Genomic DNA, 14,735 nt, shown 5'->3' with positions numbered 1-14,735 from the left:
TATCACACTGTACCGGTGTCCAGTTGACTTTCCAATGTTAATTATGTTCTTTATGTAAAAAATCAACAAGAAAACAGCTGGTATAGTGGAAAAATTATCAGGGCAAGTGATTTTACATGTGCGACTGTAACGGAGTACACTAGCAATTTTAAAGTTATTTCCACCCCTGCCCTCCTCTCATGCTCACAAGTTCACCACCACCATAACAAATGGCCTCTTCTCATGATGCAACTCGATTTCATATGTTAATTAAAGACAATAAAACAAGAACATAATTACATGATTAGGTGAGCTACATGTAACGCAATAGAAAGTGAACATACTGAAAAGGAGAGATAACACTTGCAAGACAATGGTTACTCTTGTTTCCATTTCAACCAAAGGAAGGTAAATATGGTTATAACAATGTGAACTAGTATTTATAAATAACAAATGAACAGTATAGATCTCCGTGTGGTTGAAATGTAAACACACCCATGTTGTAAAGCTCTGAGGCTTTCATCATCTACAATGATGAATTATTGAACCATGGACATGATTTTTTACATATGTATGAAAATATGATACATTACTCTTGCTGTTCTAGAACTGTCTTGGACACAAGTTTATCAAAGAGGAACCGTACAGAATAAGGTAGTCCACATACTGATCATTCATAATTGTGGATAGTCTTTTCATCTTAAGTGTTTTTAACTGTTAAATCCATGAATAAAAAAGTGTCCAGGAGCAAGCAGCTATCATGTGTTTGTGTCTCTCTGCCTTATATGTACTGTACACAAGGGGGTGCCACAACCAATGACATGGGCCAGCAGGCTGGTGGTGGGTAGGCAGGCAGACACAGACACACAGGCATGTTGGTGCGCAGACAGGCAAGTTGGCAGGGTAGCCACCACTTCATTGATGGGGAATACTTCCTGCTGCCAAGCATAGCACTGGAACCACCTGCATTCAAATATGCACAGTCCAGCAAAGTCACTTTTCAAGGCCAAATGTTAGACTGTGAAACGATTCTTGGCAGTCGAGCCTGTTTTTGATATGGTATCTTGGTGAGCCTGAAAAATATAATACAATTAATTTACGAGGGCAGATAGAAAACCTGTAAAACAAATTAGACATTGTTAAGGACACTTATGTAAAACTAAAATAGTGTTTGCAAAATAAAAAAACCCAGGGTTGGTAATGATTTGCGTTGTGCAAGTTCCGATGATTTGTGGCAGTGCTATACATTGCAGTGATTCAGTTGAGGGGAGTGATGTGGCAGTTACGATACTTACAGTCCGTTTGAGTCAGAAACGGACCGATGAATTGCAAATTTTATCATTGTACAAAATTGCCACATAAATATAAATAGTACACATGTTTATCATTTACTAATACCCAACAGCTTTCTTATATTTGAAAATTTTCCGGACTCCACCAAAAAAGTTCTTAAAGAAACTATCATCATTCAAAACGCAAAAGTTGTTATCAGCTGCGGCGGGGTGAAACCGCAGAAACGGAACAGCCACTATCTCGTCGTGCACGGGATACACATGCCTGATGAAAAATGAAGTTGAATGCTGACGTGAAACAGTTGATGATTAAAGTGTAACGATTTTTTCCGTGCTGAAGCCGAAAGGGGCAAACCATTTAATGCCATTAATAAATTCCGTAAGCGGGCAGCAAAAGCTTTAGGAGTATCAGCAAGGGTACTGACAAATGTTCTGGAACACAAACATTGTGAGGGTGATGCGAAGCAGGTAGGGGTCGTGTCAAAATCACACAAATTAAAACATTTTGATAACTTTCAAAAGAACCTTGTAAGGCAGTCTATCAACAAGCTCTATTCTGAAAACAAATACATGTCGCTGAAAATTTTATAAAAGCATTTGAAGCAAGAACACAACCTCAGAGTATCAAAGTACACACTCTGGCGACTCTTACACTCTTTCTGGTATCGTTATAAGAAAATTTCGGGGGAGAATAGGTCAGTACTCTTTGAACGCCCTGATATTGTTCGCTTGATAAATAATTTACTCAGGGTTATAAAGAAGAAGCGCGAGGAAGGGTTCGAGCCAGTGTACTTGGACGAGACCTGGGTCAATGCCTCGCACACTGCCAGCAGTTAGTGGGTACCCGATGGGGGTGATAAGGGGTCACGTAGAAAGCTGCCTCTAGGGAAAGGAGAGAGACTAATCATTCTCCATGCTGGTTGCTCCAGCAAAGGCTTTCTCCCAGGCTGCGACTTGGTATTCAGGGCAAAGTCCACAGAAAACAGAGACTACCATTCCAAGATGAATGGTGTGGTTTTCCTCGATTGGCTTAGTTGGTACCAGCTCTACCAGAGAAGTCTTTTATCGTAATGGACAATGCCCCATACCACAGCGTGCAGGACCCCGACAGTAAAGCCCCGACATCGAACAGTCGAAAAGGTGATATGATATCATGGCTCGACAAATTTCAGATCGCACGGCCTTCAACGGCAACGAAGCCTCAGCTATATGAGATCATAAAAACCCACAAAGGTGAACCTTTCTACAAAGTTGACAGTTACATAAAAAGTTAGGGTCACGATATTCTGCGACTACCACCCTATCACTGTGACCTTAACCCCATTGAAATGATATGGGGTATTGTCAAAGGAGATGTTGCCAGATCAAACACAACTTTTAGATTACGTGACGTAGAGGTTTTGGTTAAGGAATCCCTTAACAAAATCATGACTGAAACTTGGCAAAACTGTATCAACCAAGGTAGCTAACATCATTGAACAAGGTTACTGGTCTCGGGATGGCTTACAACAGGCAACTGTGGCACCACTTGTCATCCCTTTCAGTCGTGACTATGACACTACGACAGACGAGGAACCGACAGGTCTCCCGGAATAGATTTTGAGATGTCCCTCGCCATGACTGGCTGTTCCGTTTCTGCGGTTTCACCCCGCCGCGACAGATAACAACTTTTGGTTTTCAATGATGATAGTTTCTTAAAGAACATTTTTGGTTGAGTCCGGAAAATATTCAAATATAAGAAAGCTGTTGGGTATTAGTAAATGATAAACATGTGTACTATTTATATTTATGTGGCAATTTTGTACAATGATAATTTGCAATTCATCGGTCTGTTTCTGACTCAAATGGACTGTAGACTTGGAGTAAAGATCTGGAATGTCTGGAAGTTCCTCAAGCATCCTATATATTCAAGTGTAGTCACAGACTTTATAGCTATAATCACTGTTTATACATTCTATTGTCATTGTATCTGTACCGCCACAGATTTTGTGTTGCCAGTTTATTTTGTACTGCCATTTTAAATCCATTGTAGTGATTTGTAAACTTTCAATATTTCTTATAATTCTTTGATGTTTATTGGTGTCAAAACAAATTCTTTTGCTGACTGATTTTCGGTTAATAGGTTATTGTTTCAACTTCGGTACTCACACATAACAAAGCCTGTATTCAAGGCACTTCACATTCAAGGCAAATAAAGAACACAAACAAGATGATAAATGTTACAACATATCTGGACAGTTCACATCACTGTTATATAGTTACATACCTAAAGGAGGAAATAAAATGTGAGAGTCTGTTCTTATACTGGGTTTCTTGGCTGTTTTTTTCCTTTTCTGCTCCCCCCATACCAGTGGACTGGGATATGATTGATCTTGCCTGTACTCTCTATCGTATCTCATGATTATTTTGATGGTCTCAGTATTTCACTTGGCTCTGAGCTCTGACAGTTATTTAAACATATGCTTTCTCTTTTTCTTGTCTTTCCTTTTCTGTATTCTGCTGGTCGGGACAGGACTCATACATCTGTCTTGACATAGTTGCTTGGAGAAGTAAGGGCTTGTCATACAGGGTTAAAGCTCCATCAACATTTGTGTCACGACATACCTTACTTTAAGTTTACAAGAAGTGTTGCCACTTTTCTTAACTTTACCACTGTTTACCACATCCTTGAGGTAACTGATGAGAGATGTCTTGCCAGAATGAAAGTTAATGGACCTTTGCTGAGTATTTTCTCAATGACCAAAATGAATGATCTGTTTGTCATAAATCACACCTTTGGTCAGCATCACTGCATCTTTAATGTGCTTCTCTGCTTAAAACCCTAGATCATACTTCTTGTAGTTAAAAAGGTTTTGATGATCACTCATAAAAAGATTGGGCAACAGGGCAATGATATTCAGATCCTGAGCCAAGAATCACACTGTTTGTTTCTCACACTGATATGGAGGTAAAAGTGTTGTAAAAGAACAGAAGAAGAATTGCAGTATCACAGCTGCTGATATATTTGCTGTTCTGACTGGGTTGCTTGGTGAATGATAATTCCTTTGTGTCGATGATATCAGCTTTTGTAGCCGTACATGGACTTTGAAAAATTACCTTTGGGCAAAGTGTAATTCTTGACTGAAAATTTGTTCACTATTTTGTCATTAATTACACACAATTTTTATTTATTTCCTGATTTATATCATGGATAGTTTCAATGAAAATTAATCATGTTGATTAGTTCATTAGTTGATGTGACTCCATATGAAACCAAATAGCTGACCTGAAACTTTTACTTGATGAATCCAGTCTATTAGACTGGTTGGTTATCAATAGACAGATGCAGTTTGTATGGAGGAACAAGTTTTGTATAAACACTTATCTGAATATCAGTATAAATATATGTATATTATAAAAAGTACCAGTGGCATAAATATTACTGGTTTGATTAGAAGACTGCAATACTGAATTACTATCAAAGGCTGATCAGTTGAGTTTGCATTATTCAACATATCAGCAGTCATTGAATGAAGTTGCAAAAATGACCAGTTTAAGATTGCACATCGTCATAGTGCTTATTGAACAAGTATCTTGTGACTGAAGTGACAGTATGGAACATTGCATTTAGAATTTCAAAAGGAGAGTTACTGAGCTCCTTGGGTCAAAATGATCACTATACTGTCAAGACAGTAACCAACAATCAATACTTCTTCAAGTTATCAGCAAATCAGTCCCTGGCCAACCACACATCCTATCATTTATCACAACAGTGACAGCACAAGTCAAGTCTAGTTTGGTTGATTTAGTTGGTTCAAAGCTTTTACTTACCTGGAAACCTATTGGAAACTTTGCAGGTATATTTAGCCGTTCTTTCAATTTCTTTCTGCAATGTGAAAAAATCCAGTTATAAACATGACAACAATCGAGGTAAATGAGTAAATCAAACATTTTCAAGTACATGTATATCAACAGAAACATAATGTTGGCATTATATCTTATGTGAGACTGACTTGAGTTATAACTCTGCATAGTGAATTCTGAAATCTTGTCCAGCACTCTTGAAGTTGCACACCAAACATTTTTCTGATGAACATAATAACAATTAACTTCCCCCTATCAGTCATGCACATCTTCCATTTCATACTGAACTAACAAATATCTACCTACACTCTCCCTTATAATACCTACTAGTGTTGCTAAGTGATGTCCCCAAAATCCATTGAACACAAGTTATAAGCACTTCTGGTGTAAGGACACAACTTCTATTTTCAACTCCCATCCTAATAGCCACTTTAAGCTATCATCCTGGTAACCTGGGATTTTGGTAATAACTGGCAATAACTGGACATGGTGGTTCTGCCAAATCTATCCAACATTTATCTCAGAAAATTCTGAGACCAAGTGCTCCCAGATGATGCCATCCACTTTAAAGATATCTTGCTAACAAGACAAGTCATAATAATAACGTGAGTACACGCTCACATGCTCATACACCCACAAGCTACACAAGATTTATTCTGAATGAAAAATATTGTTTACATATCTATTAATTACATCATGAAGATGAAATAAATTCACACAAAAACTACAGAAATGTAATTTTTAGAGTAAAATTGATATTTTATACTTATCCTGACTCATGCTCTTTTGCTTGTCTTCTTCTTCTTGCGAACATAGTGGAACACTTGTATCTCCTTAATTGAAGCTCCCTTCAATGTAAAATCACTAATTAGTACTCACCAAGAGTTGCCTCCCTTTGCCTCTGCGTGGGAAAAGGTGGCGCCACCCTCTGGCCTCATGCTTCACTCTCTCCTGATTTTGTGAGCCCAACACTTGAATTTACAGGGAAATCCAAAGTGTTATGTGGGGAGGATGGGAGGGCTTACCTCATGAGTCAGGATAAGTATAAAATATCAATTTTACTCTAAAAATTACATATTTTTCCTTATCCTGACTCATGCTCTTTTGCTTGTAAAATCCTACGGAAACGGAGGTGGGAAAGAACAGAATACTTTGGATTTATGAAATTAATTAGTGATTTATATTTCTAACTGTAATAACCCCCTAACGGGAACTTCATAATGGCACTGACTTAGGATAATTCCTCTACTATAAACCATAAGTTTATACATTGCCATAGATGGGGTATTACAATAATAATATACTATGATAATAGCAAATAAAGATATAAAAGCGACTCCGAGAAGGAGAAGCTATACAACTGAACATAATCATCAGTATAAGCTTAAAGCTGAGTAGACTTAAGCTAAGTATATACATAGCCCTAAAACTCCGTAGAGTTATAAGCTGGATAATACTGGTATGAAATATACATAATAATCTCGTAAGACTATGTGTTAACGTCTACGAGGGACTGTCAACTGCTGTGCGAGGACCAAGGGACCGAAATGGTGAATACCTGAGACGTCCTCGGTGGTGATATCTCTCAGATAGTGATTAGCAAACACCATGTTAGATTTCCAAAAGCATCCTTCCATGATTGTATTCAATGAACAGTTACCGTGTAGAGCGAGTGTGGAAGCCAATGCCCTGATCTCATGGGGATTTGATGCTGTTGGAGGGTCGAGTCCTGCTGCCTTGTAGGCGCGAAGTATGACAGTTCTTATCCATATAGATATGGTGGTACGAGAGACTTCTGTCTGAGTTGTTGCCGATAAGGGGATGAATAATCTTTTGAGAAATCGTCGCCTTGTTTTGGAACGTCGTAAGTAGATTTTGAGAGCTCTGACTGGGCATAGAGATAAGTCCAGTGTATCTTGAGATCCGAGAATCGAGGAGAGTGCAGGAATATGGAATAATCTGTCTGGTTGACCTGGCAATTGATTTTTGGCGATGAAATCCCATCTTAATCCCAGGTGCGCTGTGTTTTGATTGTCATCAAACTGTATCCTCTCATAATCTAGCGCATGAATTTCTGACATCCTGGCTGCCGTGGCTAGAGATGACAGGAAAAGCGTTTTCTGTGAGAGAAATTCAAAAGTTGTCGATTCCAACGGTTCATAAGCCTCACTTGTGAGGTGTTGGAGCACTATGTTCAGATCCCAAGCTGGGGCGTGGAATTTCCGCTTCTGATCCTCCAATCGGAAAGCACGTAGTAAGGCCAGTAACTCTGGCGTCTTGGTTAGCTTGACACCCATTCTCATAGTTATCACAGAACTAAGAGCGGCAAGATATGTTGACAATGTCGAGCCTTTTAAATGTTTGTTTTGGCGTAGGTAACACAAATAATCTGCCACTTGTGGATGTGTAGCTTCTCTCGCTGTAAATACCTTATTTGCTGCGTAATTTTCGAAACTGTGCCACTTGTCGTCGTACAAGTTACGTGTAGAATAGCGTAAGGCAAGCGTGACTGCTTTTGCCGCTCTGGTTGAATACCCTCTCTTGTTTAAACACATTTTAATACAGTCCATACGTGAAGTTGGAATACTTGTGGGCTTCCGTGCACCTGTTTGGTGTGTGGATGTACTAATAGATTCGAGTGCTTTGGTAGCTCTAGTGTTGGTTGTCCGAGTTCTTGAATTAGAATGGGAAACCACGTTCTGGCTGGCCAGTAGGGCGCGACCAAAGTGAGTTGGAGGCTCTGTGTTTGTCTGATTTTCTGTAACACTTGAGGGATTATTGCTGGCGGCGGAAACGCGTACGCATTGAGGCCTTCCCAGGATATGCTTAGAGCGTCCGTTGCCCATGCTTGTGGGTCCGGGACTGGTGATACGAATGTCGGTAGCTGATTGTTGAAGCGTGTGGCGAATAGATCTACTAGCGGAGCTCCTATTTGCTTGATAATCTGTGCAAAAATCTCTGTATGGAGCATCCATTCTGTCGGTGACGGTAGATGTGGCCGAGAGAGTGCGTCTGCTAGTACATTCTTGGCTCCGGGAATGTGACATGCTCTGACATGTAAGTTGAGATCGTCGATTAGATCGAACAGTTGAAAGCTTAAAGTCAATAGGTTCAGTGATCTCGTTGAGCCTTGTTTGTTCACATAAAACGCCACTGTCGAGTTGTCGGTATGAATCATCAGATGCGCATTTTGTAGAATCGTGCTCCAATGAAGTATGGCGTTGATTACCGCTTTCATCTCTAACATGTTTACATGGAGTTTGCTTTCTTGCTGATTCCATAACCCTGAAGCCGTCCGGTTGGCGAGATGAGCTCCCCAACCCTGGAGCGACGCGTCTACATATAGATGGGTTTTGAATTCCTGCTCTGTTAAACAAATACCTTCGCAGACATTCGACCTCCTGGTCCACCATAGTAGATGAGGTCTGAGATGTTTCGGTAGACTGAATGGTTGTAGGTCGTTGAGATGTGCATTGATGAAGACCTGTAACGGACGTAACTGTATTCTGCCTCTGACTGTCATGTCTTGGGCTGATGTGAGGAGACCCAACAGGCTCTGCCAATGTTGTAGTGGTAATGGAGAGAGTAGGGCTAGAGGAATGGTCTGTTGGATCTTGAGCCATCGGTCTTCTGTCACGACGATACGGTTGAGAGTCGTGATAAATCGAATGCCTAGAAATTGCAGATCTTGCGATGGTACTAGGTCCGACTTGAGTAAGTTTACTAACCATCCTAGCTGTGTTAGTAGCTTTATGATGTAGTTTAACTGTAGTTTGAGACGCTGTGGATCTTGATCTACTTGTATCCCGTCGTCGAGGTAGAACGCACTGCGTAGCCCTAGACGATGTAGATAGGTGACGATAGGTTTCGTTATCCTCGTGAATAGCCAGGGGGCTGATGATATTCCGAATGGGAGTACTTTCCATTGGTAATGCAGCCCGTCCAGTGTAAATCGTAGGTATTTCCTGGATTCGGGATGTATCGGGACGTGTAGATATGCGTCTTGCAGATCTATACTGGCCATGTAATCCATGGGACGAATCAACTGCCGTAACTGAGGTAGATGTATCATGCGAAACTTTGGCGGTTTGCGTAGATAATGTCTGTTGAATATGCTCATGTTGTAAATGAGTCTGTATTTCTCCTTGGAGTTTTTCTTGGGTACAAGGAAAACTGGGGAGTAGAAGCCCGGTTCCACGTTTACTTGATCTAGTACTTCTATGGCCTGTTTGGTTAAGAGCGATGTAACAGCCTCTCTTAACTTTGGTAGTTGTTGTGCCTGGAAGTCGAACTTGTGAGGGTTGACTGTCAGCGGAGGCGTGGCCTGTAGTGGGATACGATATCCGTGTTGAAGAATGTTGGAGACATAAGGGTCTTGTAACATTCCCCAGTTCTCCCAGTGTAGTTGAAGGCGTCCACCCACTTGTGACGGTTGTACTGGAACGGCTGGGGGTGGAAGACTCCAGTCGTTCGAACCTGTCTTTCAACGTTTATAGTTGCGGGAACCTCTGGGTGCCCTGCCTCTTCCTGATCCTCCTTTATAGTTGCCATATGGGCGACGAAAACGACGAGCTGGAGCTGGCCATCTTCCTATCCCGTGCTCTCTGTAATCCAGTGAATTTAGATCTCCCTGAATATCTTTGTGAAGTCTGCCTGATGACGCTGGCTAGCGTGTCCATCGACTTAATCATAAGGACTTCTCTGGAATCCTTAGTGACTTCCTTGGAGACTTTCTCTATTCCTCCGTCAAAGATGGATGGAGAGGACCACAGGGCTGTATAGAGTGGAGCTGTAAACTGCTCACCCCAGCTGCAGGAAGCGAGGAGGCCTTGACGACGAGCTAAGGTTAGCGCTGCTGAGACTGATGTGAGATGATCTGTTAGGAACTGCTGGTCCTTCTTTTGCATCAGTAGGGCCGAGTAGATCATCCTATCATCTTCAGAAGTCGTGTCACGAAATCTGGTGATAAGAGTCTCATTGATCGTTCTAGATCTATTAAGGCCAAAGAACATGCGTCTCGTCATGGTTTCTATCTGCACCAGCTTGCGATCGTCAATCTTGTAGTTCTTATTCTTGACATCGCTGATCAGCTTGTAGTTGTCATCGATGTCTTGTGCCTTGAGGAAGGGGTCCATGTTATGAGTTGAAAACTTCTTAGCGTGAAAGTTCGGTAGGTGTGGCGTCTGAACTTTCGTGGCTTTATGGAAGGCTGTATCTAGATTCTGTGGTACCGCAGCAATCGGGTCGATCGGAGGTAAGGTGATGGCGTCTGCATCGTCCTCCTTCATCAGGTAAGTAAGCGCCGAGTTACCACTCTTGGAAGGTGAAGAAAGGTCTAGGTTGTTTACCATCCAATATCGTATCTCAGCGTCTGAGAAAATGATGCCTCCATCATCTTCTACCCCGGGATCGCTGATGAGAGGTTGATGCTCTTCAGATGGTGGACTGTGTGCTTCTACCACTGTGCCGGGTGACGTTAGGGGAGACCTGACTGTGGACTTCTGTGCAGACCTGTGTGGTGACCTGCAAGAATCGACGTGGTGATGTACGAGGAGATCGGCGCGGTGAACGGCGAGGTGATCGGCATGGAGAATGGCGAGGGGATCGTCTTGGTGAACGTCCTGACGATCTGCGTCTATGGGTTGACCTTCGCGGAGATCTGTGAGGTGAATGTTGATAGCTCCGCGAAGCTCTTGTGGAGTCCCTCGATGTCCTTCTGGACGAAGATGATTTGGAGCCTGATAAAGGTGCCCTTCGCGAAGGCATTCGCCAAGCTTCCTCTCCGTCCGGTCCTGGGGAACGGCGACTTGACCTTCGCGAAGGCTTCCGTGAAGTCTGGTGGTCTGAGTCCGCATCTAAGGATGAAGCCGAGGAAGGTGATGATCTATCCCGCCTTCACGAAGGCCTTCGCGAAGGCTGTACATCTGGGTCCTTCGTCGAGGTGGTCTGTGACTTCCTTCGCGAAGGTGGCTTCGTTGTGGCCGCTACGTTGACGGGGGGTCCCTCTGGGGTGTGGTCTGCGTTTGAGCCTTCGCGAAGGTTCGGGCCCTGGGCTGGTTGTTTCTCCAGTCTGTAGTGGTCCTCCATCATGATCATGATTTTCCGCATCAGTTCATCTGGGACGGTCTGCGACGATGTAGTCGGTGCCCTCTCTGCGATGTTAGCGGCGGGGCCCTAAGGGAGATCGTCCGACATCGGTGTAGACACATCAGGCTGCATGGCGATCTCTGCTGACGTCACTGTAGCTGTCACGGTCGTTTCTTGAGGCGTAGGTCGGGGATGATGATCGGCTGATCATCGTAGAGGCCCAGTTCGGTGGCTGGAACGATCTCGGCCGAGAAAGTTCTTGACGACTTCCCCTTGGAGGTGCCCTGGGGGTACGGAGTCTGCGTTGAGTAGACGTCGAGGCCCTCTTAGACTTTGGCTGCGATGACGGGAGGTCTGGGGAGGCAGGACGCTTCTTGGAGGCGGCGGACTGCATCCCACGCCCCTCCTCCGAGGGAAACTCTAGCGGAACACCAGACGGGAGGGGGTCGACCAACAGCAGCTGACTGGCTAGGGGTTCCGATGTATCGGCCATGTCTAACCCTTGTTTGTGTGACCTATCTGCTGCACGTCTCAAGACGCAAAGATGATATTTATTAAAAGCAGAATTAGATAGATTAATGCAGTAACTGCAACGTGAATCAAACGCACAAGGCGTAGAACAACTAGGGCATATTACATGCGGGTCAGCAGCAGAAAAACGTAAACTACAAATAGTACAGATTTTCATCAACGTAAAACTATCTGAACAATCACGAACTCACGTGAATAAACAGTAGAAATACGATTAATTATCAATACATATTAATGAAGGATACTAGCTATACCTCTATAGTAACCTATAGGAGGTAACTAACTAAGAATAACCAAAGGATATAGTGTGTAAGGAGACACAGGCGCTCTCACATCCTGCTCACTGGGCGAAGAAGGAGAGTGAAGCATGAGGCCAGAGGGTGGCGCCACCTTTTCCCGCGCAGAGGCAAAGGGAGGCAACTCTTGGTGAGTACTAATTAGTGATTTTACATTGAAGGGAGCTTCAATTAAGGAGATACAAGTGTTCCACTATGTTCGCAAGAAGAAGAAGACAAGCAAAAGAGCATGAGTCAGGATAAGGAAAAATAAGTAAATTTAGCCTTTGACAAGGACTGAACAATTGAAGGAACACAGGGGAATAATCTTGGAGTATTCATCTAATTCTGCAGATGGCACAAGTGAGCCGTCCTTCGTAAGCAAGGTCTTGCAATGGGGTAAGGATCCCTCGGTAGGACATCGACCACTAGCAGGTTCTGTTGGGTACACCAATTGCCTTTGCTATCATAACCATTACTATGCTATATCTGTCCTCTTGGAGCAACGATGTTTATGTGAAGAAGAGAGCTCGGACATCAGCTGATCAGAGTGAGTTTTCCTTGCTGGAGGTTGGTCATCTGATGTCCATGCTTGCTGACACAATGCATTTGTTTGCATTGTCATTTAGTGTGTTGTACTGAACAAGATACAGGGCAGAAAACTTTACTTTGTTGAGCCATGCAATTCCAGCAAAGTGATATTTTCACTGCTTTAAGGAATTTGTTGAAATGGCATACTTCATAAATGACTTTCGCTGTACCTACACCTTTTTCATAGGTCACACAAAATTTTCAAATGGTGGCCCCACCGCAGGATGACATCAAGTTTCGTTATCATACAGTAAAACAAAGTTGTGCTGCCACTAGCAAGACCTCTATCTGACTATCTGAGACCTGTTGTAGTTAGTTGGATATTCTATAATAACAATCAATCAGATCCAACGGAACATATTTTGTCTCACCAACATGATCCTGCAAGTAAACACAATGTCAACTTTGTTGAAAGTCCATAGATTAGCTTCCCTCGGCCTAACTGCCTTGAAGAAGCCTCACAAAGGAAACTAATCAACAGATTTCAGATTTTCTCCTGCACGTAAATGCTTCTTGTGTTACTGTGTTACTGTTTGCCTGCTGTTTAAAAGCAGCCTTTTACTTAGACTATAACCACAAGAGTATGTAATTGTTTTAAAGTAAAATTGATATTTTATACTTATCCTGACTCATGATCTTTTGCTTATCTCCCTTTCCCTTTCGAATGGTAGTGGAACACTTGAATCCCTTGAAGTTCCCGAAGCGGACGCATAAATCCACTCACCCACGAGTTACCTCCCTTTGCCCTTTCCTGCGCAAACCAGTCATGTGACGTGCCCATACTTGTCACTCTCTCCTGATTTTCTGCCCATGCACTTGGATCTGCTGTGAAATCTCAAGTGTCTTAAATGGGGAGGTTGGGAGGGCTTCTCGTCATGAGTCAGGATAAGTATAAAATATCAATTTTACTTAAAAAATAACATATTTTTCCTTATCCTGACTCATGATCTTTTGCTTATAGAATCCGACAGATTGTTGGTGGGTCAAGCCACTGGATTCAACAGCTGTCCTTAGATACGTCCTGTATCCCCCCCCCATGGGAACTGCGAAACGGCATTTCCGTGCTCCTATTCTTCCAACTTCCATTATAACTCGGGGGACCACTTTCTTGTCTTACTTCAATCTCAGACAAGTTGAATCATGTTGATTCATGTGGCTACAGATAAACTAGTATCTTCCTATTACTCGATATCTTATAACAACCCATATATTATGATAACGCCAGTGCTCTGACTTCATGTGGGTTGGAAGCTCTAGGAGGTTCTAGTCCTGCTGCTTTAAAGGCTCTCAATATAACGGCTCTCATCCAGAACGATATGGTCGTTCTTGAGACTTCTGCTGAAGTCTCTGCTGAAGTCTCTGTTGATAATGGGATGAACGGGGGCTTGAATTTTTGTTTCCTCGTCTCAGTCTTTTGAAGATATATCTTCAGGGCTCTGACTGGACATAAGGATAAGTCCTCTATATCCTGTGGACCAAGGACTGTAGACAGCGCGCTGGTACGTGAAACTGTCTATCTGGTTGACCAGGTAGCTGGTTCCTGGCAATAAAGTCCCATCTAAGTCCTAGATGAACCGCATTATGTTGCCCTCTGTCAAATGTGGTTCGACCAAAGTCCAGCGCATGTATCTCCGATATGGAAGCTGCTGTGGCTAACGCAAGCAGGAACAGCGTCTTCTGTGTTAGCAGCTCGAGTGTAATCTGATCTAGTGGTTCGTAGACATCACTGGTAAGATGACGCAGAATTACATTTAGATCCCAGGCTGGAGCTCTGAATTTCTTTTACTGGTCCTCCAGCTTAAAAGATCTCAGCAGAGTAAGTTCTGGTACTTTCGTCAACTTGATGCCTGTTTTCATCGTAATCACTGTACTGATTGCAGCGAGGTATGTAGATAGTGTCAAACCCTTCAGATGTCTGGTCTGTCTAAGATGACATAGATATTCTGCCACTTGAGGATGAGTGGCTATCATCGCAGTGAAGCCTTTCCGCCTTGCATAAGTATCAAACTTCAGCCATTTGTCGTCATATAGGTTACGAGTCGATCTGCGTAACGCTAGCGTTACTGCCTTGGCTGCCCTGGCGGAGTATCCTCTTTTCTTCAAGCATGTTTCGATATGGTCCACACGTGTAACTGGA

At 42.8% G+C, this 14,735-nt stretch overlaps 1 protein-coding gene across 1 annotated transcript in view; it reads right to left on the bottom strand.

The window, feature by feature from the left end:
* Positions 1 to 574: 574 nt before the first annotated feature.
* The window catches only part of LOC124282561 (eukaryotic translation initiation factor 4E-like), a 37,792-nt gene continuing 23,631 nt past the window's right edge, over positions 575 to 14,735 (bottom strand). Inside the window, 2 exon segments of the mRNA XM_046718566.1 lie at positions 575 to 1,052; positions 5,082 to 5,136. Coding sequence (XP_046574522.1) covers positions 993 to 1,052; positions 5,082 to 5,136 — 115 coding nt within the window. The 3' untranslated portion in view covers positions 575 to 992.

The sequence above is a fragment of the Haliotis rubra genome, unplaced genomic scaffold, assembly GCF_003918875.1.
Source record: "Haliotis rubra isolate DU_JTF1 unplaced genomic scaffold, ASM391887v1 Scf30, whole genome shotgun sequence".
NCBI lineage: Eukaryota > Metazoa > Mollusca > Gastropoda > Lepetellida > Haliotidae > Haliotis > Haliotis rubra.
The sequence above is the reverse complement of the archived record's forward strand: the minus strand, read 5'-3'. Positions and strand labels throughout refer to the sequence as shown.